This window comes from Mesoplodon bidens (assembly GCF_964165515.1).
Source record: "Mesoplodon bidens genome assembly, chromosome: 18".
Taxonomy (NCBI): Eukaryota; Metazoa; Chordata; class Mammalia; order Artiodactyla; family Ziphiidae; genus Mesoplodon; species Mesoplodon bidens.
Genome location: NC_138175.1, coordinates 45,893,033 through 45,920,878, shown reverse-complemented (window position 1 = coordinate 45,920,878; position 27,846 = coordinate 45,893,033). Strand labels below are relative to the sequence as shown.

The following is a 27,846-nucleotide window of genomic DNA, read 5'->3' as shown; positions in this document are numbered from 1 at the left end:
TGGTCCAGTGGCTAAGACTCCGTGCTTCTTATGCAGGGGGCCTGGGTTCTACCCCTGGTCAAGGAACTAGATCCCACATGCCGCAACTAAAGATCCTGCACATGTCAACGAAGATCCTGCATGCCGCAACTAGGACCTGGCACAGCCAAATAGATATATTTTAAAAAATATTTATTTATTTGGCTGTGCTGGGTCTTAGTTGTGGCTCACTGGCTCCTTACTTGAGGCATGTGAACTCTTAGTTGTGGCATGCATGCAGGATCTAGTTCCCTAACCAGGAATCAAACCTGGGCCCCCTGCATTGGGAGCTTGGAGTCTTAACCACTGCACCACCAGGGAAGTCCCAGTATTTTTTTTTTAATTCACATGATCAACTCCACAGACGCTGAAAAGGCAACTAAAAAAGGGAAACATTCCTGATTTTTCAAAAAAGCTCAATAAAGGAGGAATAATTACCTCCCTAAAATGATAAAATATATATTACCTTAACAAAAAGACAGCTTTGGAGTTATTAGTCAAGACACTTAAATATCAGAAAAAAATGAGCAGTAGTCTTAAGAATTTAAACGAAGAGATAAAACTATTTTCAGATGATAATTCATAATTGGAAAACTTAAGAGGTTTAAATAATATAAATGATAACAGAAGTTAATAAGGTAGGAGGATATAAAAAACAAAAACTAATAGCCTTTATACATACATTTAATAATAAAATATGATGGAGATAAAAAAAGATTCCAGTCACAACAGTTTTAAGAGTAAACTTAAAATATATATATAACCTTTATGAAGAAAACACTGAAACACTCATGAAGCATCTGGCATTAGATTTTCTAAAGATATCACATATGAAATCACAAGAGGGAGATTACTCTGCACAAGGGGACAGCGGTCTATCAAGGGTGTTCATGCTGAGAAGCTGAGAAGCTGAGAAGCTGAGCAGGTATGGAGACAATGGCAAACAACAGGGCAAATTCTGTATTCAATGTAGCCAGGTATATCGAATCCTGCAGATTATCACCCCTGGGCCAGATAGCAACTTCTGTTGTCTGCCTGTAGAGTAGGCAACAGATATGCGGGCTAGGGCATGAGAGACAGGCCAGTGGCTGGTCACGTACAGGGGATATGGCCCCCTCCACAGGCCCAGTTGACAAAGCACTCTTATCTCACAAGAGTTAACTGCGTTTGCTCCAAACAAGTTTAGGCCAGTTTCACATTTTCCTGAAAGTACCCAATTTAATTAAACAATATGTAAACTTTTAAGTAACTATGAGAAGAGATTGGTTCTATGAAAATGAAATTGAACAGTTTGGAAAAACTGGTCACAAATACATTGTTAAAAATCATGGCTGGGCTTCCCTGGTGGCGCAGTGGTTGAGAGTCCGCTGGCCAATGCAGGGGACACGGGTTCGTGCCCCGGTCCGGGAAGATCCCACATGCCGCAGAGCGGCTAGGCCTGTGAGCCATGGCCGCTGAGCCTGCACGTCCGGAACCTGTGCCCTGCAACGGGAGAGGCCACATCAGTGAGAGGCCCGCGTACTGCAAAAAAAAAAAATATGGCTAACAGGGACATCCATGGTGGTCCGATGGTTAAGACTCTGTGCTCACAATGCAGGGCGTACAGATTTAATCCCTGGTCGAGGAACTAAGATCCTTCATGCCACATAGCACAGCCAGAAAAAAAAACCAAAAAAATCAAAACATGGCTAACAAAAACTAAGTGTGGGAGGGACAACAGTAAAAGATGGGGAAAACATAATAATCAAGAAGCGTTCTGTACTTGTTGCAAATTTGGTTCTTGTTCTACTTAAAAAATTTTTAACTAGAAATAGTAATAGACTATAAATTGTATGTGTGGTTTAGATGAAAAATTAAATAAGAGACACAATGAAAAGAAAGCCTTAGACACATGTCAAAAGTACTGACAAAGAGCTACATTTTAATGTTGAGAGTAAAAATATTACTTTTATGGTATGTACATAAAATACCTAACCCTTTTTTATGAATAAACAAACCAAATACCAGTCCCAATTCTGTTGGACCAAAGGATTTCTATTCTATTACACAATGTTGATGAGAATATAGAAAAATATAAGCCCTTTCTTTGATCAGTTAAAAATATATAAATATAAAAAATCACAAATGTGATTCCCCTGTTTCAGAGAACCAGCTTTAATTAAATGGAAAATGTCACATAAATTACCTGAACTTAGTACTTAGTCTGTTTAGGCATTTTATTATTAACCACCTTGCTTTGTTGATACAAGAAAGACTAGGATATAGAAGATTTGGTTCCAAGGTAATCCTATTTGCATTTCAACACTGTGGACAGAGTACAAAGATCTGAAAATAATAAAACCTAACATCCAAGGAACTGTACTTCTGAAGTATCAATTTTAGTCACATCCTGAATAAGGCCATAGTGAATGCTACCATTGAATAATCCTCATTCTATTCATGATCATCTTTCTGATTTCACTGGGGAAATAACAATAGAAGAATATGCTGTCCTGTCTCCACTACCCAGACCAACTTACTTGCATTCATAACTATATTGTTTTCCCTTTAATTCTCTCTTGTTCCCTGGATCCTATCCCCTTCTTCCACCCCCACCTCAAGGACACTGCTTCCAAATTTACGCTCTCTCTACTGCATCAATTTCCCCCACCTACAGAATCATTCCCATGGGCACACAAACATGGTCTATAATTGCACACCATAAACTACACTGCTTATAACCCAAATCCCCAGTGTAACTACCAACTCTATTGCCCAGCTTCCTTTCATACATACTTCTTCCAGAGTTGTCTTACACCCATCTCATCACTGCCTTACCTACTCTCTTTTTTTTTTTTTTTTTTTTTTGCGGTTCACGGGCCTCTCACTGTTGTGGTCTCTCCCATTGCAGAGCACAGGCTCCGGACATGCAGGCTCAGCAGCCATGGATCATGGGCCTAGCCGCTCCGTGGCATGTGGGATCTTCCCAGACCGGGGCACGAACCCGTGTCCCCTGCATCGGCAGGCAGACTCTCAACCACTGCACCACCAGGCGAGCCCTAGGTACTCTTATTAAGTCACTCCAATCAGGTTTTCACCCTGACTCTACTAAAATCTCTCTTGACAAGGTCACCAGCATTCTCCATCTTGCCAGAATCTGGGGTCAATTCTCATCCTCAGTCTCTACCCCTTCCATTTTGAAACATTTTCTTTTGTTTTTATCAGTGGCTGCTCCTTCTGCATGTCCTTTGCAGCCCCCTCTTTCTAACATCTGAATAGGGGAGTACCCATGAATCAGTCTTTAGGCCTCTTCTCTTTATCTGCTTTCTTCTACCTGCATGTTTTCCTTAGATGAACACATTCAGACCCAGGATTTCAATTTTAACCATAAAGTGAAGACACCCAGATGGACATCAGGCTGTAACCTCTCCAGCTGAGCTCCATGTGTATATACATATTCAGCTGCCTACTCAACATCTAAAACTGGAAAAATAAAAGACAATTTAAACTTAAAATATCCAAAACAGAAACTCTCACCGTCTACCTGCCAACCTGTTCTTCCTATCTTCCCTACCTCAGTAAACTGTGCTTCCATTCACCTAGCTGTTCAAGCTAACACCCTTATCTCCTCCTTTGATATGTCTTTTTTTTTTCTTTTGCGGTACGAGGGCCTCTCACCGTTGCGGCCTCTCCTGTTGCGGAGCACAGGCTCTGGATGCGCAGGCCCAGCAGTCATGGCCCACGGGCCCAGCCGCCCCGCGGCATGTGGGATCCTCCTGGACCGGGGCACCAACCCGTGTCCCCTGCATTGGCAGGCAGACTCCCAACCACTGCGCCACCAGGGAAGCCCTGATATGTCTTTCTTACTTACTGCATTTATAAGTCCATCAGCATGTTCTTTTGGCACGCCCTTCATACATAACCTGAGTCTAACAGCTTCTTACTACCTCCTACGGCTGCCAGCTTTATCTAAACCACCATTACTTCCAGTCTGAACTGAAACTGCTTCCACACTGGTCCTTCCTACTTTTGCACTCGACCAGAGGGATCATTTTGAAACAGAAAGCAGACTATAGCTTCCAATTTCTCTTAACGATTATATTATGTGGCCCTTGACTAACTCTGATCTCATCTCTTATTACTTTCCCTTCCTCTCCCCCATGTTCTAGCCATAATGGCTTTCAAACATGCAAAGCTAACTTCTTCCTTAGGCCTTTTCTATCTGCTCAGAATGCTCTTCCTCTAGAGTCAAATGGCTTGAGCCCTTACTTCACATCTCTCCTCAAATATCGTCTTCTCAAAAAAACCTTCTTTCATTTGTCCACTTTTCTATATGCATTTATACTTCAATAAAACTTAACTAGGGCTTCCCTGGTGGCGCAGTGGTTGGGAGTCCGCCTGCTGATGCAGGGGGCACGTGTTCATGCTCCGGTCCGGGAAGATCCCACATGCCGCGGAGCAGCTGGGCCCGTGAGCCATGGCCACTGAGCCTGCGCATATGGAGCCTGTGCTCCGCAACGGGAGAGGCCACAACAGTGAGAGGCCCACATACCTCAAAAAAAAAAAAAAAACTTAACTAAAAGGAAGAAAGAAACAAAGAAAGAAAAGGAAAGGAAAAAAATAATGACCTTGTTTAAGATGTCTAACTTTGAATCAACAGTTGTTATTTTGGCTAAATATTTCCTGACTAAACTGATACTATCTTATTCACTTGGAACCACTGTATTTCATTATTTTTGTAGTATTAACAGTTGTAAATATCATTTAATCAAATGATAGAAAATAAGTTAGGATTGGGAAAACAGCATATTTTTCTTTCCTTTGGTAGAAAGTGAATCAGAAGATATAACCTTATAAACAGTATGGGCACTGAAATGGCTCTGGTGTTACAAAAGAACTTTTAGCCTAAAATGAGTCTCCTCTGTCAGACCTGAATATAACACAGAGCAAAATATAAAATGACAACATATATCTCTATATCAAGAGTTTTAAGGATCTTTCTTTAACAAAAGGTCCAAAGAGAGATGAAAATAGCACAGAGGTAGAAGCTAAACCAAGGGATCATTTTCCATATAGTCTATTACATTCATGTTTCTTCCTGACGTGAAGGTAGATATATACATACACGGAAAAAGGTAAATAAAAATGATATTCTGTAAACTAAGGATCTATCTTCTAGAGTAATTCACATGAAACTTCAGTTGCTGATAAAACGTAAGATATTATTACCACATCAAGAACACTCATCTCGAGGGAACTTCCGGGGAAGATGGCGGAAGAGTAAAATGCGGAGATCACCTTCCTCCCCACAGATACACCAGAAATACAGCTACACGTGGAACAACTCCTACAGAACACCTACTGTATGCTGCCAGAAGACCTCAGACCTCCCAAAAGGCAAGAAACTCCCCACGTACCTGGGTAGGGCAAGGCGGAGAGATTCCCGCACAGAGGATCGGTGCCGACCGGCACTCGCCGGCCCGAGAGGCTTGTCTGCTCGCCCGCCGGGGCGGGCGGCGCTGGGAGCTGAGGCTCGGGCTTCAGTCGGAGCGCAGGGAGAGGACTGGGGTTGGCGGCGTGAACACAGCCTGAAGGGGCTAGTGCGCCACGGCTGGCCGGGAGGGAGTCCGGGAAAAAGTTTGGACCTGCCGAAGAGGCAAGAGACTTTTTCTTCCCTCTTTGTTTCCTGGTGTGCAAGGAGAGGGGATTAAGAGCACTGCTTGGAGGAGCTCCAGAGACTGGCGCAAGCCGCGGCTGAAAGCGCGGACCCCAGAGACGGGCGTGGGACGCTGGGGCTGCTGCCGCCTCCGTGAGGCCTGTGTGCGAGCGCAGGTCACTTTCCACGCCCCCCTTCCAGGGAGCCTGTGCAGCCCGTCACTGCTGGGGTCCCGGGATCCAGGGACGGCTTCCCTGGGAGAACGCACGGCATGCCCCAGGCTGGTGCAACATCATGCCGGCCTCTGCCGCTGCAGGCTCCACCTGCATTCCGTGCCCCTCCCTGCCCCCCGGCCTGAGTGAGCCAGAGTCCGCGAAGCGGCTGCTCCTTTAACCCTGTCCTGTCTAAGCGAAGAACAGACGCCCTCTGGCGACCTACACGGAGAGGCGGGGCCAAATCCAAAGCTGAGACCCGGGAGCTGTGAGAACAAAGAAGAGAAAGGGAAATCTCTCCCAGCAGCCTCAGAAGCAGTGGATTAAAGCTCCACAATCAACTTGATGTACCCTGCATCTGTGGAATACATGAATAGACAACGAATCATCCCAAATTGAGGAGCCAGGAGTCAGTGCTGTGCCTCTGAGGTGGGAGAGCCAACTTCAGGACACTGGTCCACAAGAGGCCTCCCAGCTCCACATAATATCAAACGGCGAAAATCTTCCAGAGATCTCCATCTCAACACCAGCACCCAGCTTCACTCAACGACCAGCAAGCTACAGTGCTGGACACCCTATGCCAAACAACTAGCAAGACAGGAACACAATGCCACCCACTAGCAGAGAGGCTGCCTAAAATCATAAAAAGTCCACAGACACCCCAAAATACACCACCAGACGTGGACCTGTCCACCAGAAAGACAAGATCCAGCCTTATCCACCAGAACACAGGCACTAGTCCCCTCCACCAGGAAGCCTACACAACCCACTGGACCAACCTTAGCCACTGGGGACAGACACCAAAAACAACGGGAACTACGAACCTGCAGCCTGCAAAAAGGAGACCCCAAACACAGTAACATAAGCAAAATGAGAAGACAAAAAAACACACAGCAGAAGGAGCAAGATAAAAACCCACCAGACCTAACAAATGAAGAGGAAATAGGCAGTCTACCTGAAAAAGAATTCAGAATAATGATAGTAAAGATGATCCAAGATTCTATTTCCAAGATCCAAAATCTTGGAAATAGAATAGACAAAATGCAAGAAACAGTTAACAAGGACCTAGAAGAACTAAAGATGAATCAAGCATCAATTAAAAACACAATAAATGAAATGAAAAATACTCTAGATGGGATCAATAGCAGAATAACTGAGGCAGAAGAACGGATAAGTGAGGTGGAAGATAAAATAGTGGAAATAACTGATGCAGAGCAAAATAAAGAAAAAAGAATGAAAAGGACAGAGGACAGTCTCAGAGACTTCTGGGACAACATTAAATGCACCAACATTCGAATTATAGGGGTTCCAGAAGAAGAAGAGAAAAAGAAAGGGACCAAGAAAATATTTGAAGAGATTATAGTTGTAAACTTCCCTAATATGGGAAAGGAAATAGTTAATCAAGTCCAGGAGACACAGAGAGTCCCATACAGAATAAATCCAAGGAGGAATATGCCAAGACACATATTAATCAAACTGTCAAAAATTAAACACAAAGAAATCATATTAAAAGCAGCAAGGGAAAAACAACAAATAATGCACAAGGGAATCCCCATCAGGTTGACAGCTGATCTCTCAGCAGAAACTCTACAAGCCAGAAGGGAGTGGCAGGACATAATTAAAGCGATGAAGGAGAAAAACCTGCAACCAAGACTACTGTACCCAGCAAGGATCTCATTCAGATTTGATGGAGAAATTAAAACCTTTACAGACAAGCAAAAGCTGAGAGAGTTCAGCACCACCAAACCAGCTTTACAACAAATGCTAAAGGAACTTCTCTAGGCAAGAAACACAACAGAAGGAAAATACCTACAATAAGGAAACCGAAACAATTAAGGAAATGGGAATAGGAACATACATATCAATAATTACCTTAAATGTAAATGGACTAAATGCTCCCACCAAAAGACACAGATTGGCTGAATGGATACAAAAACAAGACCCATATATATGCTGTCTACAAGAGACCCACTTCAGACCTAGAGACACATACAGATTGAAAGTAAGGGGATGGAAAAAGATATTCCATGCAAATGGAAATCAAAAGAAAGCTGAGTAGCAATTCTTATATCAGACAAAATACACTTTAAAATAAAGACTATTAGAAGAGACAAAGAAGGACACTACATAATGATAAAGGGATCGATCCAAGAAGAAGATATAACAATTGTAAATATTTATGCACCCAACATAGGAGCACCTCAATACATAAGGCAAATACTAACAGCCATAAAAGGGGAAATCGACAGTAACACACTCATAATAGGGGACTTTAACACCCCACTTTCACCAATGGACAGATCATCCAAAATGAAAATAAATAAGGAAACACAAGCTTTAAATGATACATTAAACAAGATGGACTCAATTGATATTTATAGGACATTCCATCCCAAAACAACAGAATACACATTTTTCTCAAGTGCTCATGGAACATTCTCCAGGATAGATCATCTTGGGTCACAAATCAAGCCTTGGTAAATTTAAGAAAATTGAAATTGTATCAAGTAACTTTTCTGACCACAATGCTATGAGACTAGACATCAATTACAGGAAAAGATCTGTAAAAAATACAAACACATGGAGGCTAAACAATACACTACTCAATAACGAAGTGATCACTGAAGAAATCAAAGAGGAAATAAAAAAATACCTAGAAACAAATGACAATGGAGACACGACCACCCAAAACCTATGGGACGCAGCAAAAGCAGTTCTAAGGGGAAAGTTTATAGCAATACAATCCCACCTTAAGAAACAGGAAACATCTCGAGTAAACAACCTGACCCTGCACCTAAAGCAATTAGAGAAAGAAGAACAAAAAACTCCCAAAGTTAGCAGAAGGAAAGAAATCATAAAGATCAGATCAAAAATAAATGAAAAAGAAATGAAGGAAACAATAGCAAAGATCAATAAAACTAAAAGCTGGTTCTTTGAGAAGATAAACAAAATTGATAAACCATTAGCCAGACTCATCAAGAAAAACAGGGAGAAGACTCAAATCAATAGAATTAGAAATGAAAAAGGAGAAGTAACAACTGACACTGCAGAAATACAAAAGATCATGAGAGATTACTACAAGCAACTCTATGCCAATAAAATGGACAACCTGGAAGAAATGGACAAATTCTTAGAAATGCACAACCTGCCAAGACTGAATCAGGAAGAAATAGAAAATATGAACAGACCAATCACAAGCACTGAAATTGAAACTGTGATTAAAAATCTTCCAACAAACAAAAGCCCAGGACCAGATGGCTTCACAGGCGAATTCTATCAAACATTTAGAGAAGAGCTAACACCTATCCTTCTCAAACTCTTCCAAAATATAGCAGAGGGAGGAACACTCCCAAACTCATTCTACGAGGCCACCATCACCTTGATACCAAAACCAGGTAAGGATGACACAAAGAAAGAAAACTACAGGCCAATATCACTGATGAACATAGATGCAAAAATCCTCAACAAAATACTAGCAAACAGAATCCAACAGCACATTAAAAGGATCATGCACCATGATCAAGTGGGGTTTATTCCAGGAATGCAAGGATTCTTCAATATACACAAATCAATCAATGTGATACACCATATTAACAAACTGAAGGAGAAAAACCATATGATCATCTCAATAGATGCAGAGAAAGCTTTCGACAAAATTCAACACCCATTTATGATAAAAACCCTGCAGAAAGTAGGCATAGAGGGAACTTTCCTCAACATAATAAAGGCCATATATGACAAACCCACAGCCAACATCGTCCTCAATGGTGAAAAACTGAAACCATTTCCACTAAGATCAGGAACAAGACAAGGCTGCCCACTCTCACCACTCTTATTCAACTTAGTTTTGGAAGTTTTAGCCACAGCAATCAAAGAAGAAAAGGAAATAAAAGGAATCCAAATTGGAAAAGAAGAAGTAAAGCTGTCACTGTTTGCAGATGACATGATACTATACATAGAGAATCCTAAAGATGCTACCAGAAAACTACTAGAGCTAATCAATGAATTTGGTAAAGTAGCAGGATACAAAATTAATGCACAGAAATCTCTGGCATTCCTGTACACTAATGATGAAAAATCTGAAAGTGAAATCAAGAAAACACTCCCATTTACCACTGCAACAAAAAGAATAAAATATCTAGGAATAAAACTACCTAAGGAGACAAAAGACCTGTATGCAGAAAATTATAAGACACTGATGAAAGAAATTAAAGATGATACAAATAGATGGAGAGATATACCATGATCCTGGATTGAAAGAATCAATATTGTGAAAATGACTCTATTACCCAAAGCAATCTACAGATTCAATGCAATCCCTATCAAACTACCACTGGCATTTTTCACAGAACTAGAACAAAAAATTTCAAAATTTGTTTGGAAAAACAGAAGACCCCGAATAGCCAAAACAATCTTGAGAACGAAAAACGGAGCTGGAGGAATCAGGCTCCCTGACTTCAGACTATACTACAAAGCTACAGTAATCAAGACAGTGTGGTACTGGCACAAAAACAGAAAGATAGATCAATGGAACAGGATAGAAAGCCCAGAGATAAACCCACGCACACATGGTCAACTTATCTTTGATAAAGGAGGCAGGAATGTACAGTGGAGAAAGGACAGCCTCTTCAATAAGTGGTGCTGGGAAAACTGGACAGGGACAGGTAAAAGTATGAGATTAGATCATTCCCTAACACCATACACAAAAATAAGCTCAAAATGGATTAAAGACCTAAATGTAAGGCCAGAAACTATCAAACTCTTAGAGGAAAACATAGGCAGAACATTCTATGACATAAATCACAGCAAGATCCTTTTGGACCCTCCTCCTAGAGAAATGGAAATAAAAACAAAGATAAACAAATGGGACCTAATGAAACTTCAAAGCTTTTGCACAGCAAAGGAAACCATAAACAAGACCAAAAGACAACCCTCAGAATGGGAGAAAATATTTGCAAATGAAGCAACTGACAAAGGATTAATCTCCAAAATTTATAAGCAGCTCATGCAGCTCAATAGCAAAAAAACAAACAACCCAATCCAAAAATGGGCAGAAGACTTAAATAGGCATTTCTCCAAAGAAGATATATAGGCTGCCAACAAACACATGAAAGGATGCTCAACATCATTAATCATTAGAGAAATGCAAATCAAAACTACAATGAGATATCATCTCACACCAGTCAGAATGGCCATCATCAAGAAATCTAGAAACAATAAATGCTGGAGAGGGTGTGGAGAAAAGGGAACACTCTTGCACTGCTGGTGGGAATGTGAATTGGTACAGCCACTATGGAGAACAGTATGGAGGTTCCTTAAAAAACTAAAAATAGAACTACCATATGACCCAGCAATCCCACTACTAGGCATATACCCTGAGAAAACCATAATTCAAAAAGAGACATGTACCAAAATGTTCATTGCAGCTCTATTCACAATAGCCCGGAGATGGAAACAACCTAAGTGTCCATCATCGGATGAATGGATAAAGAAGATGTGGCACATATATACAATGGAATATTATTCAGCCATAAAAAGAAATGAAACTGAGCTATTTGTAATGAGGTGGATAGACCTAGAGTCTGTCATACAGAGTGAAGTAACTCAGAAAGAGAAAGACAAATACCATATGCTAACACACATATATGGAATTTAAGGAAAAAAAATATCAAGAAGAACTTAGGGGTAAAACAGGAATAAAGACACAGACCTACTTGAGAATGGACTTGAGGATATGGGGAGGGGGAAGGGTAAGCTGTGACAAAGCGAAAGAGAGGCATGAACATATATACAGTACCAAACGTAAGGTAGATAGATAGTGGGAAACAGCCGCATAGCACAGGGAGATCAGCTCGGTGCTTTGTGACCGTCTGGAGGGGTGGGATAGGGAGGGTGGGAGGGAGGGAGACGCAAGAGGGAAGGGATGGGGGAACAGATGTATATGTATGACTGATTCACTTTGTTATAAAGCAGAAACTAATAAAAAAAAAGAATGCAGTGCTGTTAGTGCTATAAAGAAGCCTCATGAAATCAAAATATGTTAAATGTTATTCCTCATGACACTGATTTTTATATTAAATCAGCATTGCATGGACAAAAAAAAAAGAACACTCATCTCCATAGTCTTCTATTTCCATTTTAAATTTTATGAGAAAAGTTAGGGAAGAAAGGCTTTCCTGACCATAACTAAAACAGTTTTCCCATCCCATCCCATTCTCTATTCCCTTACTGTGCTTACCTTTATTCATAGTACTCCCTTATTACCTAACATTATATTTTCTATTTACTTACAGTTACTATGTTTCTGTAAATCAGGGTAAATCCTCGTAGGGACAGGGATTCTAGTGGTTTTATTTACCACTGTATTGATGGTGTCCAGCATAGTGCCCGGCTCAGAGCCCAGTTGGTCGATCAATCTATCTGTCTGTCTGCCTATCTATCTATACATGCAAAAGAAGAAATTAAAATATAGATAGAATAATATTGGGAATAGAGAGCACCTTTCCATACCTCATGCCCCCTTTAAAGGGGAGGAAAACTGGAGAGAACAACAACAATAAAAAAAGGAGAGTGGTAAACAGGATACAGTAGTACTATTAGTAACCCCAGCTAAGTCCTTAATTTGCTCCCAGGGTCTCAGACCTTTTCTCCTTAGGCCATGGTCTTTCAAAGTGGGTTTTCGAAACATCAGAAGGGTGTGCCTCTTCCCTAACTAGCAGGGCAGTTTTCTCTGGTGATGGTTTCCCCTACCCTATTGGCCCTCACTTACCTGGATATCGTCTTCTTCCTTTCCTCACTACTTTCCAGGGCTCTTTTCCTTGCTCCAATAAGGAAATCACATCTGGTTTAGAAACAAAGCATCCTGGACAGAAGAAAAGAAATGTAAGGTAACATGGAAATAAAAAATAAATTCAAAATTACTTTGATTCAGTCTTGGTTAAATTTTTAATAAACTATAGGTCAAATGGTAATTGATAAAGACTTTAGAACAAAGAAAAGTGAGATGATTACAAAACATCATGTTAATATTACATAAGAAATGGAGATTGCAGAGGGAGGAAAAAGGTCTTATTTTCATTTATATTCACACAAGTACTCCTTTTCTTGAGAGCAATAGTCATTGACAGACGTCTGGGTTCAAATTTTGCCTTTGCTTTACTTTCCTCACCTATAAAATAGGGATAATTGGGCTTCCCTGGTGGCGCAGTGGTTGGGAGCCTGCCTGCTGATGCAGGGGACACCGGTTCATGCCCCGGTCCAGGAGAATCCCACATGCCGCGGAGCGGCTGGGCCGGTGAGCCAGTGCCGCTGAGCCTGAGCGTCTGGAGTCTGTGCTCCGCAACGGGAGAGGCCACAACAGTGAGAGGCCCGTGTACCGCAAAAAAAAAAAAAAAAAAAAAAAAAATAGGGATAATTATAGTACCTATCGTACATGATTGTTGTGCAGGTTATATTAATATATATCCATATCTAAACATTGCCTAGAATATACACTGAGTGCTACATATATTTTATTAGCTATTATTTACTATAATTGGTTTTTTTAACATCTTTATTGGAGTGTAATTGTTTTACATTGTTGTGTTAGTTTCTGCTGTATAACAAAGTGAATCAGCTATACATATACTTATATCCCCATATCCCCTCCCTCTTGTGTCTCCCTCCCACCCTCCCTATCCCACCCCTCTAGGTGGTCAAAAAGCACCGAGCTGATCTCCCTATGCTATGCAGCTGCTTCCCACTAGCTATCTATTTTACATTTGGTAGTGTCATATGTCAATGCTCCTCTTCCACTTCGTCCCAGCTTACCCTTCCCCCTCCCTGTGTCCTCAAGTCCATTCTCTATGTCTGCATCTTTATTCCTGTCCTGCCCCTGGGTTTATCAGAACCTTTTTTTTTTTATATTCCATATATATGTGTTAGCATACGGTATTTGTTTTTCTCTTTCTGACTTACTCTGTATGACAGACTCTAAGTCCATCCACTTCACTATAAATAACTCAATTTCATTTCTTTTTATGGCTGAGTAATATTCCATAGTATATATGTGCCGCATCTTCTTTATCCATTCATCTGTCGATGGACACTTAGGTTGCTTCCATGTCCTGGCTATTGCAAATAGTGCTGCAATGAACATTGTGGTGCATGACTCTTTTTGAATTATGGTTTTCTCAGGGTATATGCCCAGTAGTGGGATTGCTGGGTTATATGGTAGTTCTATTTTTAGTTTTTTAAGGAACCTCCATACTGTTCTCCATAGTGGCTGTATCATATAATTGCTATTTTAATGAGAGGAAAATAAGAAGTTTCCTGAGGCATTTACTGTTTTTTCTTAGGATATTCATACAATGTTACATGCAAAGTTCTTGGATTTTTAGCTTTTAATCATAAAAGTAGGTTGGAGTGAATATGTTTGTTTATTAATATAAGACATGAGTTCTCCTGAACTGTAAATAAATCCGGTTGATACCACTTACCACTAAAAAAATTATGTGTTCATCTGAAAGTTAGAGAAAAACCAAGAAATAAGGTCTAGCTATTTTCCTTATAGGTATACCAACAAATAACAAAACACCTACAGCAATTCTGAGTTCAGATACAAAGTGAAGCCTGCTTTCTTTGACACTGGTAAGCTTGTAAATCACCCAGATGTCAAACCCAGTCCTTTCATCATTAAGGAAGGCCTGAAGGCCACATAAGGTTGGGAAAGATGAAGATGCTTAGTAAAGGTGCTCACTTCCAAACAAAAAAAGCTCAAACCATTCCCTTGAGAACAGGGAGCAGAAATTTAGATAGTTTCTTGAAAGATATTCCTGAAATTTCCAGAGAAGAAAGCTAATTTTGCAGAGAACAGAGTCTAAATTTCTAGAGGCAGATAACCTTACCCAATGAGACCAAGTTGCTGTAGTTCTCCAACATTACATCTCTATACAAATCCCTCTGTTCCAAGTCCAGGTAGTCCCACTCCTCCTGAGAGAAGTCTATGGACACATCACTGAACATCACTGATCCCTGAAATGACAAACCATACAACTGAAATTAAAGAATATTTGTTTTAAGATGGGAGAAAAAAATGGAAGAGATATTGCAGGAAATGGATCATAGAGCAAGCAAACAGGCTTGGGCTGGAAGCCCATAACACAGTAGTTAGGAAATGAGTGTGCTTGAAGCAGGATGCCTATATGTTCCTGAAGGATCCTGTTGCTATAGATACAGCCTCTTGTATACTCTAGCATACTTAACTATCCAAACACATCTAGGAAAAAAAATAATCAGTATGTATGTATGTATGTATGTATGTATGTATGTATTTATGCTGTGCCAGGTCTTAGTTGTGGCATGCAGGATCTTTAGTTGCAGTATGAAGACTTCTCAGTTGCAGCATGCGACTCTTAGTTGCGGCATGCATGCGGGACCTAGTTCCCTGACCAGGGCGCAAACCCAGGCCCCTTGCACTGGGAGTGTGGAGTCTTACCCATTGGACCACCAGGGAAGTCCCTCAGTTTTCTAATTAAATGAAATACTGTGTATAAGCCTTCTGCCTGTTGTATGTCTCCCTCACAAATTCTCAAAAAATGTGTTCTTCCACCCTTTCCCCTTAAAGAACAAGATTTTAAAAAAAAAGTTTTCCTATGATATCTCTATGTTGTAAAAGGATCTGAATACAATTAAAACTTTCTTCCAAGTTCATCATTGAATCAGATCATAAACATTTCCCCATTTATGACAAATTCTTTAATGAAATTTTAAAAATTGGTTGTATAATAGTCTATGAAATAGATATCTGCATGATCTTCTTATCTATCATTTTCCATCCCTCACTGTATGCATTCCTTATTCCTGAGTTAGAGGATACTGATGTAGATTCTGGATACTGGTGATCCAGAATCACAAAGATGTCATTCTAGACTAGCTCATCCTGTTCCAATATAAATGGTATACAACTCTTAGGGATTTCCAGAGAAGATACTTGATCTCTCTGCATGCAAGACCCAACCATAATCCTACCTAGTCCTAAAAGCCTCATAAAGCATGAGATCTCATCATGTACTGAGGCTGAGGTCAACCAACAGCAAATCTTACCTACTTGGAAAACTCAACTTTGGAAAAATTTAGCGTTTTCCCATGAGCAGTCAAATGGGCCCATACTCTCTCAACTACTCAAAAGAGATGGTGAAACGACTCCCTAAAGGGATTTCATTTCTGCTCCACTGCAGCTTTTAGCAGAAGACTGAGCACATATAAGAGATGCTGAATGATTTGTTCAATGAATACATGAACAATGACGGGAAAAAAGAGGACTCACAAGAAGGGCATTGTACTATTTATTTGGCCTCATCTCTCACTGGATTTGGAGGAAATGGGTCCTTAGATGGGGCTCTGATAAGTAAGAAGTTTCAGGATAAAGAAAAATTTATAGGACCTTAACTTCCAGAAGGTGAAAGAAACAGCAACTTACATGGGCCATGGTTTAGAAATTCAAGAACTGGTTAGTCCTCCTTGGGGTTTACTTGTCTGGAGAAGCACACTTCACAGAGGCCAGAGCTAGGGGGAGAAAAAGGGGGCCATGAGATAGGCCTCAGAACTCTCTAAACGACTCAGTTTAATATATTCTTTCCCCTCCCTGGACCTCCCCACCACACCCACCCACCCACCCACACACACACACACACACACAAACACACAGAAATTTGGGGAAGTATAGACAAATCTAATCCCTACTTATAAATTTCAGGGCTGATAAGGGACCACATCATCTAAACCAGAATCTCTTTCAAAACCTCACAAGCCTGCTTAAATTAAACAGATACAAAGAGAGAAATTCATAGGACCAATGCTAGCAGCCGTTACCACTGAGAAATTACTGCACTGGCAGCTCTGCCTGCCTGCAGTCATAACAGTAACTTCCAGAAGCCTCTGGGCTCATCACTATTTTCAATCAGAATCATCCACATTGCTTTTCTGGATGACTTCATTTGTCATTCTGTTTCTTACAACCTAGGCTGAAGAGGTGTGGATTCATGTTGTCAGCAGTTAGACAATAACACATATCTATTTATCAAGACTTTTCACAAGAAAATGAAATAAAAGGCATCCAAACTGGAAAGGAAGAAGTAAAACTATCTCTATTTGCAGACATGATATTATATATAGAAAATCCTAAGGACCCCACAGGAAAACTGTTAGAATAAAAGAATTCAGTAAAGTTGCAGGATACAAAATCAATTTACAAAAATCAGGTGCATTTATATCTACTAATAATGAACTATAAGAAAGAGAAATTAAGAAAACAATCCCATTTATAATTGCATCAAAAGAATAAAATAACTAGGAATATATTTAACCAAGGAGGTTAAATAGACTTGTACACTGAAAACTATAAGACACTGATGAAAGAAACTGAAGATGACACAAATAAATAGAAAGATATTCAATGTTCATAAATTAGAAGAATTAATATTGTTAAAATGTCCATACTGCCCAGAGCAATCTACAGATTAAATGCAATCTCTATCAAAATTCCATTGGAATATGCCACAGAACTAGAACAAACAATCCTAAAATTTGTATGGAACCACAAAGGGCCCCAAATAGCCAAAGCAATTGTGAGAAAGAAGAAAAAAGCTGGAGGCATCATGCTTCCTGATTTCAAACTATATTACAAAGCTACAGTAATCAAAACAATATGATATTGCCCCCCCCAAAAAAACAGCTATATAGGTCAATGGAACAGAATAGAGAGCCCAGAAATAAAACCCATGTGTACATGATCAATTAATTTACAAAAAGGAGCCAAGAATATACAGTGGGAAAAGGACAGTCTCTTCAATAAATGGTGTTGGGAAAACCAGACAGCCACATGCAAAAGAATGAAACTGGCCCACTATTTCATACCATACACAAAAATGAACTCAAAATGGATTAAAGACTTGAATATTTAAGACCTGAAACCGTAAAGCTCCTAGAAGACAACACAGGAAGTTAAGTGCCTAGACATAGGTCTTGGTGATGAATTTTTGACACCAAAAATAAAGGCAACAAAAGCAAAAATAAACAAGTGGGACTACATCAAACTAAAAAGCTGCTGCACAGCAAAGGAATCATCAACAAAATGAAAAGGCAACCTACTGAATAGGAGAAAATATTTGCAAATCATATATCTGATAAGGGATCAATTCCAAAATATATAAAGAACCCATACAATAGCAAAAAAATATATCTTGATTAAAAAATGGGCAGATCTAAATAGACATTTTTCCAAAGAAGTTATAACAGATGGCCAACAGGTACATGAAAAGATGCTCAACATCACTAATTGTCAGGGAAATGCAAACTGAAACCACAATGAGATATCGTCATACACCTGTTAGAATGGTTATTATCTAAAAGACAAGAAATAACAAATGTTGGCAAGAATGTGAAGAAAAGGGAACCTTTGTGCACTGTTGGCAGGAATGTAAATTGGTACAGCCATTATGGAAAACAGTATGGAGGTTTCTCAAAATATTAAAAATAGACCTACCATATGATCCAGCAATTACACTACTAGGTATTTTCTGAAGAAAATGAAAACACTAATTTGAAAAGATTTATGCACCCCCATGTTCACTGCAACATTATTTACAACAGCCAAATTATGGAAACAACCTAAATGTCCATCAATGGATTAATGGATAAAGAAAATGTGAAACACACACACACAGGAATATTATTCAGCCATAAAAAGAATAAAATTTTGCCATTTTCAGCAACACAGACGGACCTTGAGTGCATCATGCTAAGCGGAATAAGTCAGACAGAGAAAGACAAATACTGTATAATCTTGCTTATATGTAAAATCTAAAAAACACAAACAAACAAACTCTAACCAAGCTCACAGATACAAAGAACAGATTAGTAGCTTCCCGAGGTGGGGGGATGGGAGGGGTGGAGAGGGTGATATGGTTGAAGGGGGGGCAAAGGGACAAACTTCTAGTTTTAAAATTAATGTCATGGGTTGTAATGTATAGCATGGTGATATAGTTAATATATATATAATATAGTATTCCATATTTGAAAGTTGTTAAGAGAGTAGTTCTTATCACAAGAAAAAAAAATTGTAACTATGTATGTCCACAGATGTTAACTAGACTTACTGTGATCATTTTGCAATATATGCAAATATCAAATCATTATGTTGTACACTTGAAACTAAAACAGTGTCTATGTCAATTATACATCAATTAAAAAAAAGAAGAGAAAAAAAGGACTTCTATATGATAGGTATTTTATATGTTAATTGTATCTGCAGGATTGCTATGTAGTATCGTAATTATCCTATCTATGCAATGGATCAGAAAATTCACACTAAAAGAAGTGAAATCACTTGCAAAAATTCAGTTAATAAGTAGCAAAGCTGCATTTGGAATCCTTACTTTTCTAACCACAAAGTCAGCTCTCTTTCACCTCTAGCTCTTGCCCATGAAACCCAGAATCTCTTGTCCCAGTGAGAGAAACATGAGGTATGACTCACTAAAAAATAGAAATAACACATCAAATTACCTAAAGATATTAAACCTCATTTTAAGAGTACTGATGCCCATATTAGCAAGTTTGTAAGGATATGAACATTCTAACCTGTAGACTGCACAAAATTTAAAGTAGGTACAAGCAGCATTTAAACCATGAAAACCCTTTGATGCAGAAATTCTAACTTATGGGATTAAAGAAAATATTAAATAATTGTATATATGGACAAAAATGTAAAAGTGTGCTGACAGACATTATTCCTAGGGGAAAAAAGCTTTCCAGAACTGAAGCATCCTTCAGTAGAAATAGATTTAATAAATTATAAAGCATCCATAGAGTGAAAAAACTTTCCATTTAAAAATTATGATGTAGGGCTTCCCTGGTGGCGCAGTGGTTAAGAATCCGCCTGCCAATGCAGGGGACACGGGTTCAAGCCCTGATCCGGGAAGATCCCACATGCCCCGGAGCAACTAAGCCCGTGTGCCACAACTACTAAGCCTGCATGCCTAGAGCCCGCGAGCCACACAAGAAAAGCCCCCGCAATGAGAAGCCTGCGCACCACAATGAAGAGTAGCCCCCACTCGCCACAACCAGAGAAAAGCCCACACGCAGCAACGAAGACCCAATGCAGGCAATATAAAATAAATAAATTTTTAAAAAAATTTTTAATAAAAATAAAAAATTAAAATTATGATGTATATCTTAAATAGGAAAGATGGAAATATGTTTACTACATGTTGCTGTGTGAAGAATGCAGGTAACAACAGTTGTGAGTACTGTGATCCTGTCATGGCAGGTAAAAACACCTATATGTATCTATATATTCATGTATGTGCAAAGTAATCACTAAATGCTAACCTTTATTATTAAAAATTTTTTTTCAATTGAGGCATAGTTGATGTAAAATATTATATAAGTTTAAGCTTTAGAAAATACACAGACATAAAAAATATTCAAGATATGCAGTCTTTAGAAAAATAAAATGAAATGGATGTAATTATATTTGTAAAGTATACATAGATATTGGCATAAAGAGGTACTAACAGGCATCAACAGACAGAAAAAAATCTGCAAAGATTGCTTATTTCTACATTGTGATCTTAATTTTCTTCGTTTTGCTTACATTTACTTCATAATTTTATATGGCCATATACACCCTTGAAATATATATATATATTTTAAAATTTTATAAACAGGAAGTTTTTCTTCAAGTAGGTGAAAGAGATTTTTTAAAGCAATCATCCCTTGAACTTGGAAGAAAAAAGCTTCTATTTTTTAATTTATTTCAGCTCCCAATATCTGAACCAACTCTATGATTTCTAAGTTTCTGCTGCCTCTCATAACTTTTTGACTGATGAATTTATCTTGGTTCTGAATTAGTCATTTTAGTCACGATGCCCTCCAAAGAGCTAATGAATTGTCTTTTCTGTTGGTCTCGCCCTGCATCAACATCATGAGGAAAAAATAAACTGTGAGACAAAGCTTATTACATAAAATCCATTGACCTCCACAGAAATCTGATGGGTTTGGTACTATTTGGTCACAACCTGATACTGCTTGCTATAATCAGATGATGTTTCCTTTCCAGGAACTCCCAAGCCATGCCATCAGACTTCTTCATTTACTTTATTTTAGTCTTATTCCTGTAGAGGTTTATCTACCTTGATAGATAAAAAGCAACTTAAGGATTTTAGTTACTGTATTTTCCCCAAGCACTAGCACAGGATCTGGCATGATATGAGTTCTTTTTAAATGTCTGATAATTTAACCTAGAAATTCCAATTCTAGGAATTTATCCTTAGGGAATATTTGTAAAAGTATACACAAAGAAGTATATGCAAGGAAGTTCTTCAAAGAATAATTTATAACCAAAAGAATACCTAACAATAGTCAACAAGCTAAATAAATTATGTTACACTGTATGATAGCATATTATATAATTATTAATAATGATGATACTGGTTCATATTAATTAATGAAGAAAGATATCCATGATAAACTACCAAGTACACTAGGCAGACTAAAAAGAATATGCACAATGTTGAGAGGTGATTGACTCTCACATATGAAAAACACAGGCTTTGTTGTCAGGATCCAGGATGTGAATCTAAGCTCTGACAGTTATCAGCTAGGAGGCTTTGGACACGTTACTAATTTTCAGTGCCTCTGTTCCCTCATAGAAAAACTGGAGGATAATAACAGTATCTAGGGGACTTCCCTGGTGGTCCAGTGGTTAAGACTTTGCCTCCCAATTCACGGGGTGCAGGTTCGACCCCTGGTTGGGGAGCTAAGATCCCACATGCCTGGAAGCCAAAAAATGAAAACATAAAAACAGAAGCAATACTGTAACAAGTTCAATAAAGACTTTAAAAATGGACCACATCAAAAAAATAACAGTATCTATCTTATAGGGTTGTTGTGAACCGTTAATATAATACATATAAAGAACTTAAAGCAGCTTATTATAAGCACTGAATAAAATGAAAAACATGATATGTTCTTCATTCTATTTATTGAAGAAAATTAACAATTTTTAATTAAAAATTTAAAAATTTTGATAAATCATCTCTAATAATGTTTTTTTTTAAGGAACATTTATTTATTTATTTTTTGGCCGCATTGTGTCTTCGTTGCTACGTGCAGGCTTTCTCTAGTTGCGGTGAGTGGGGACTACTCTTCGTTGTGGTGCCCGGGCTTCTCATTATGGTGGTTTCTCATGTTGCGGAGCATGGGCTCCAGGCACACGGGCTTCAGTAGTTGTGGCACGCAGGCTCAGTAGTTGTGGCTCATGGGCTTGGTAGCTGTGGCTCGTGGGCTCTAGAGAGCAGGCTCAGCAGCTGTGGTGCACAGGCCTAGTTGCTCCGCGGCATGTGGGATCCTCCCAGACCAGGGCTCGAACTCATGTCCCCTGCACTGGCAGGCGGATTCTCAACCACTGAGCCACCAGGGAAGTCCTCTAATAATTTTAATACTAGAATGCCCCTTCTCCTTTTTCTTAACAGTAATTTTTTTGAGATTTTCACAACTGGTCTTTCTTTTTTTTTTTTTTTTTTGCGGTACGCAGGCCTCTGACTGCTGTGGCCTCTCCTGTTGCAGAGCACAGGCTCCAGACACGCAGGCTCAGTGGCCATGGCTCACAGGCCCAGCCGCTCCGCAGCATGTGGGATCCTCCCAGACCGGAGCACGAACCCGCGTCCCCTGCATCAGCAGGCGGACTCCCAATCACTGCACCACCAGGGAAGCCCCACAACTGGTCTTTCTTAACAGCATCAATAAATTTTAGAACTAGGCTTAAGAAAGTAGTTAACAAAAATCATTGCCTCCATAACTAAAAAGTGTAAATTTTTGAAAAGTTTTTCAAATTAGAGGGGAACCATTGCACTCCCCTTTACCCTGCATAGGCATAACAATATAATAAATCTTATGACTGCACTGGATTGCTTTTTCAAAGTGTTGGAGAGTCTTTATCTCTTTAAATAACCAATTTTTATGATTCTATTTTGCAAACCAAACATATGTACACAAGTGCACAAAAAAATATTTGGAAAAACAAACATCAGAATTGTAATATTCATTAACTCTGGATGATGGGACTAAGGACATTTAAAATTTTCTTCTTAAAAAAACTTCCTTAGGTTCCTGCATTTTTTTCTTTTTACAATAAACCTGCATGAATTCTATCATCAGAAACAAAAATTAAATTACTATTTCCATATAAATAAAATAGAGTTGGGAGAGGGCGTACCTTCCAGTTGTTAAGAGAAATGTGAGTCATAGGCCTGTGACATGAGAGGGTTCTACACACACACACACATGCACACACAAATTAGTATGGCAGAAATAAATAACTGTTCTTTTACTGTTCATCAAAACAATAAGCTATCTTCACAATCCTTCTCCTGTAACTGAACACAATGAAGGTAAACAGCATTCCCAAATTTAGAAAGAGTATACCAAAGCAGACAGAACAGTATTTGGTATACAACAGATGCTTTATCTCCTCCTTTCTGAATAACTAAATTTTCATATTAGATATATCGTTGCAAAATGTCACACAAATCCCTAGTTTATTAAAAGGAATTCATACATAACTAAAAATGTTTTGAGTCATCTTGTTCAAAACTGTAACTATTGCTTAAAATTGATCATTTTACTTCTTTTCCTTCTCATGAGTCAATACCAATGGCATAAAATCGCATCACATGGATGGAATGTGATTTATTGAATAATTTCCTATTATTAGACACATTTTATTTTATCTTATCTTACCTTATTTTATTTATTTTTGGCTGCGCCACGCAGCTTACAGAATCTTAGTTCCCCGACCAGGGATTGAACCCAGTGGCCCACGGCAGTGGAGTCTTAACCACTGGACCCCCAGGTAATTCCCATAGATACTAATTTTATATAGTTCCTATTTCAAAGAACATTCTCAGACATTACAGTCTTTGATTCTAGGCCAATGGATCTGAATCTTTTTGGGTCATGTTTGATAATCTCATTAAATTATGGACTTCCTTCCCAGAAAAATGGCATATTATCAACTATTATAATTTCACATACAATCTCAAGGGGTTTCTGGTAAAGTGAAAGCCCCAAATGGATTTAAATTACCACCAGTTAAGAATTCCTATTCAAACCGTTTGAGAACCTCATTTTTTTTTTTTTTTTTTTTTTTTTTTGTTACGTGGGCCTCTCACTGTTGTGGCCTCTCCCCTTGCGGAGCACAGGCTCCGGACGCACAGGCTCAGCGGCCATGGCTCACGGGCCTAGCTGCTCCGCGGCATGTGGGATCTTCCCAGACCAGGGCACGAACCCGTGTCCCCTGCATCGGCAGGCGGACTCTCAACCACTGCGCCACCAGGGAAGCCCGAGAACCTCATTTTTTAAAAAAATTTTTATTGGAGTATAGTTGCTTTACAATGTTGTGTTAGTTTCTACTGTACAGCAAAGTGAATCAGCTATACCTATATATATATGTCCCCTCTTTTTTGGATTTCCTTCACATCTAGGTCACTGCAGAGCATTGAGTAGAGTTCCCTGGAGCACGTCATTTTTTAAAACTAGGAAATGTTCAACACAATTAGCATGGTATTTCCATTTTTCCTGATCTATTGGAGGCCGATGGGGAATTGCTCCAAATCACCACTTAACAACAAATAGCTAATGTTTATTAAGTACTTATGAAGTATCAGGCACTGTTATAAGACCTTTACACATAGTTAAAAAAAAGAAAGCTCTCAGAAGTAAGGGGAAGTATCTGCCACATGGATATATGCATATAGGCACTAGGGAGGGGAACTACATATCAAATTAATGGACAGGTCATACTAAGAAGAAGGAAGCAAATGTTTCCAGGTCCTAAAAAATAAAAATGCATTTCAGAGAACAAGTGGAAATACCCACTCGTCTTGACCTTGACTTTTAAGTGGGCAATAGAAATTCATTCCTCCTCCTCATCAAAGCCCTTTTCTTAGTTTGACAAGACTGAGGAAGAAGGGAATCTTAAGACAATATAGGCCTTTCTTGGAGCCCTGCCCACGCCGGCTAAATTAGGGCACGCCACGACCGCATCTGTCCCCACCAACCACCACCCACGCACGCCCAGAGAAAGGAAGAGGAAGGGTACTGACTCTTCCCAGTATTAGAGAAAAGCCAGGGTCACAGCTGTGCGGAGAGGGAATTCCGTGGCTCCGAAACCTGCAGGTGGAAAGTGCGGAGCTGTGTGAGCAACCGTGCGTGTGTGTCCGCGCGCGCCCGCCGGAGGATGTAGTGCGCTGGGAATACTCCCAGGAGCCAGCCTGGGGGGCACGTTCAGTTCTAACATTCTTATCCCAAGACGGGTCTGAGTCTTTTTGCTGGGAGCCTTTTCTCTGGCTCTCAGTTACCTGACTGGGGGCCATTTCTCTGCGGCTGGCAGAAGACTCAGCCGTGACGCTGGGGTCGGAGTCACCCAGTCCACGGCAACCGACGGTCACACAAGAGGCTCTGCACCCCATTCAGTCCACAAACGCCATCACCCACTAGTTCCGGCCTCACAACCGCGCACAGTCCCGATGCCATACCCCGGTGCAGTCACGCCCACAGACACACCACACCGTTACACCTCCGCGGTTCTCACGCCCACTCGGGGCTGAGATGCTGGGCTCCCGACACTTTGAGGTGCTGCAGCGCTTCCCTTCCCTCTCCCTCATCCCCGGGCCGCAACGCCTTTCCTACCGATGGCCAGAACAGATGCTCCGAGCCAGGACTGCTCACCTGGGGCGCCGAACCCGTCTCACGGTGATGGCCAGTGGAAGAGAGAGCACGACACCTCAGGTAAGTCCACAGCCCCCGGGGCCTAACGGGCCGCGCGCGGGGCTTGTTGGGAGCGCAGGTTGCACGCACTGAGTGCGCAGGGGCGGCCGAGCCCCAGGGGGCGGAGCATCAGTGAGTGAGCTGTTTTGAGTGGGATGTGTTGAGTGAGCCCGAGATCCAGTCGCTCCACAGCGGGGCGGGGTTCTCGGCTCTTTGTCCTGGGGAAGTCGCTGCAGGGCCTGGAGCGGGGCGGGGACGGACGACGGGCGCATTAAAGAGGGATGTGAATGCGAAAATAGGACTCTCCGCGGGGCCAACCGGAGAGTCTATGACCAAGGACAGCGCTTGTGTATCTGTCTTTGGAGTCCTGGATCAGACACTCTTTTCCCTTTGTTAAAGGAGGGCAAGAAAAGACTCAAAGCATGAGTCCATACTAACATTACTAATTCAAATTTAACATTACAGGGTTTTATTCTTTTATATTTCTGCTTCTTTTCTCTAACAGAAATTCTAGTTCCTAGTAATATTAACATATTTATTTATTTCCCTTAGCCTAGAATTGCTATAAAAGTTTAAAATTGTAATACCAATATTATTACTAACAATCAAGCCAGTAAATATAATTTTAGACTGTAGTTCTTTTAAAGCAGGGGTTGGCAAGCTATAACCTGCAGGCCAAATCTCGCCTGCCACCTGTTGTATAGCTAGTGAGTGTCTATGGTGTCTGTGTTTTTTTAATGGTTTAAAAAAATCAATGATAATAATCAAGAAGAAGAATATTTCATGAGGTGTGAAAATTATATATTTCAATTTCAGTGTCCTACACAAAGTTTTATTGGGGCGTAGTCATCCTCCTTTATGTACTGTCTATGGCTACATTTGAACTACAAGGGCAGAACTGAGAAGTTAGTGTAGACTGAATGGCCTGTGGATTCTCATTATTCATGGTAGTTATATTCTATACAGTTGTTGCAAACACTGAATTAGTGAACTGTTGCTCCTAGCAGAGATACAAAGTTAGTTTCCTATAAATATCTGGTTACAACATTTTCCTCAACCAGTCAATACATAACATTGTTTTATGTGTTTCTATTTAAAGACACTTTTTATATGTTATTGATTTATTGACATTGAACTCAAGGCCAACAACAGCATAACTCATTCCTGAATGAAGTTTATCTAACACATGTAGTGTCTCTGTAAGGCACATCTCTGTAATCCTTCTTGCCCTTAGAAACACTAGCACTTCAGCATAAACTTGGGGACCATTTTAAACAGCAAAATCACCAACAAAAAGCACAAAGTTGAGGGACTTCCCTGGTAGTCCAGGGGGTAAGACTCCGGTGCCCAATGCAGGGGGCCAGGGTTCAGTCCCTGGTCGGGGAACTAGATCCTGCATGCATGCCACAACTAAAGATCCCACATACCACAACTAAGACCCAGCACAGCCAAAAATAATAATAATAAATAAATAAATATTTTTTCAAAAGCACAAAAATGAGAGGAAAAAAGTAATACTAACCACACTGAGAAAAGGATACTTGTTTATGGTATAAGAACCAAAACAAGGGCTTCCCTGGTGGCACAGTGGTTAAGAATCCACCTGCCAATGCAGGAGACACAGGTTCCAGCCCTAGTCTGGGAAGATCCCACATGCCATGGAGCAACTAGGCCCATGCACTGCAACTACTGAGTCTGCGCTCTAGACCCCGCAAGCCACAACTACTGAGCCCGTGTGCCACAACCACTGAAGCCCGCACGCCTAGAGCCCATGCTCCACAAAAAGAGAAGCCACCGCAATGAGAAGCCCGCACACCGCAACGAAGAGTAGCCCCCATTCGCCACAACCAGAGAAAAGCCCGTGCTCAGCAATGAAGACCCAACTCAGCCAAAAATAAATAAATAAAATAAAATAAATAAATTTACAAAAAAAAGAGGGCGAGGGAATAGAGCTATATAGGAGTAACATAAATATATCTCTAAATATGAAATAGATTCTGATAATGTAAGATATGTATGGTAAGCCCTAGAGCAACCACCAAGAAAATAACTTTTAAAATACGGGGGAAAAAAAATCATTAAAAGAGGGCTTCCCTGGTGGCGCAGTGGTTGAGAGTCCGCCTGCCGACGCAGGGGACACGGGTTCATGCCCCGGTCTGGGAAGATCCCACATGC

General features: G+C 40.1%; 1 protein-coding gene across 1 annotated transcript in view; it reads right to left on the bottom strand.

The window, feature by feature from the left end:
- LOC308606373 (uncharacterized protein) overlaps positions 1-25,744 on the bottom strand; it is a 31,880-nt gene extending 6,136 nt beyond the window's left edge. Inside the window, exons 1-4 of the mRNA XM_081217167.1 lie at positions 25,633-25,744; positions 16,325-16,410; positions 14,751-14,877; positions 12,635-12,727 (exon numbers count right to left, since the gene is read on the bottom strand). Coding sequence (XP_081073293.1) covers positions 12,635-12,727; positions 14,751-14,877; positions 16,325-16,333 — 229 coding nt within the window. The 5' untranslated portion in view covers positions 16,334-16,410; positions 25,633-25,744. The remainder of the gene's footprint in view (positions 1-12,634; positions 12,728-14,750; positions 14,878-16,324; positions 16,411-25,632) is intronic.
- Between the last annotated feature and the right edge of the window lie 2,102 nt (positions 25,745-27,846).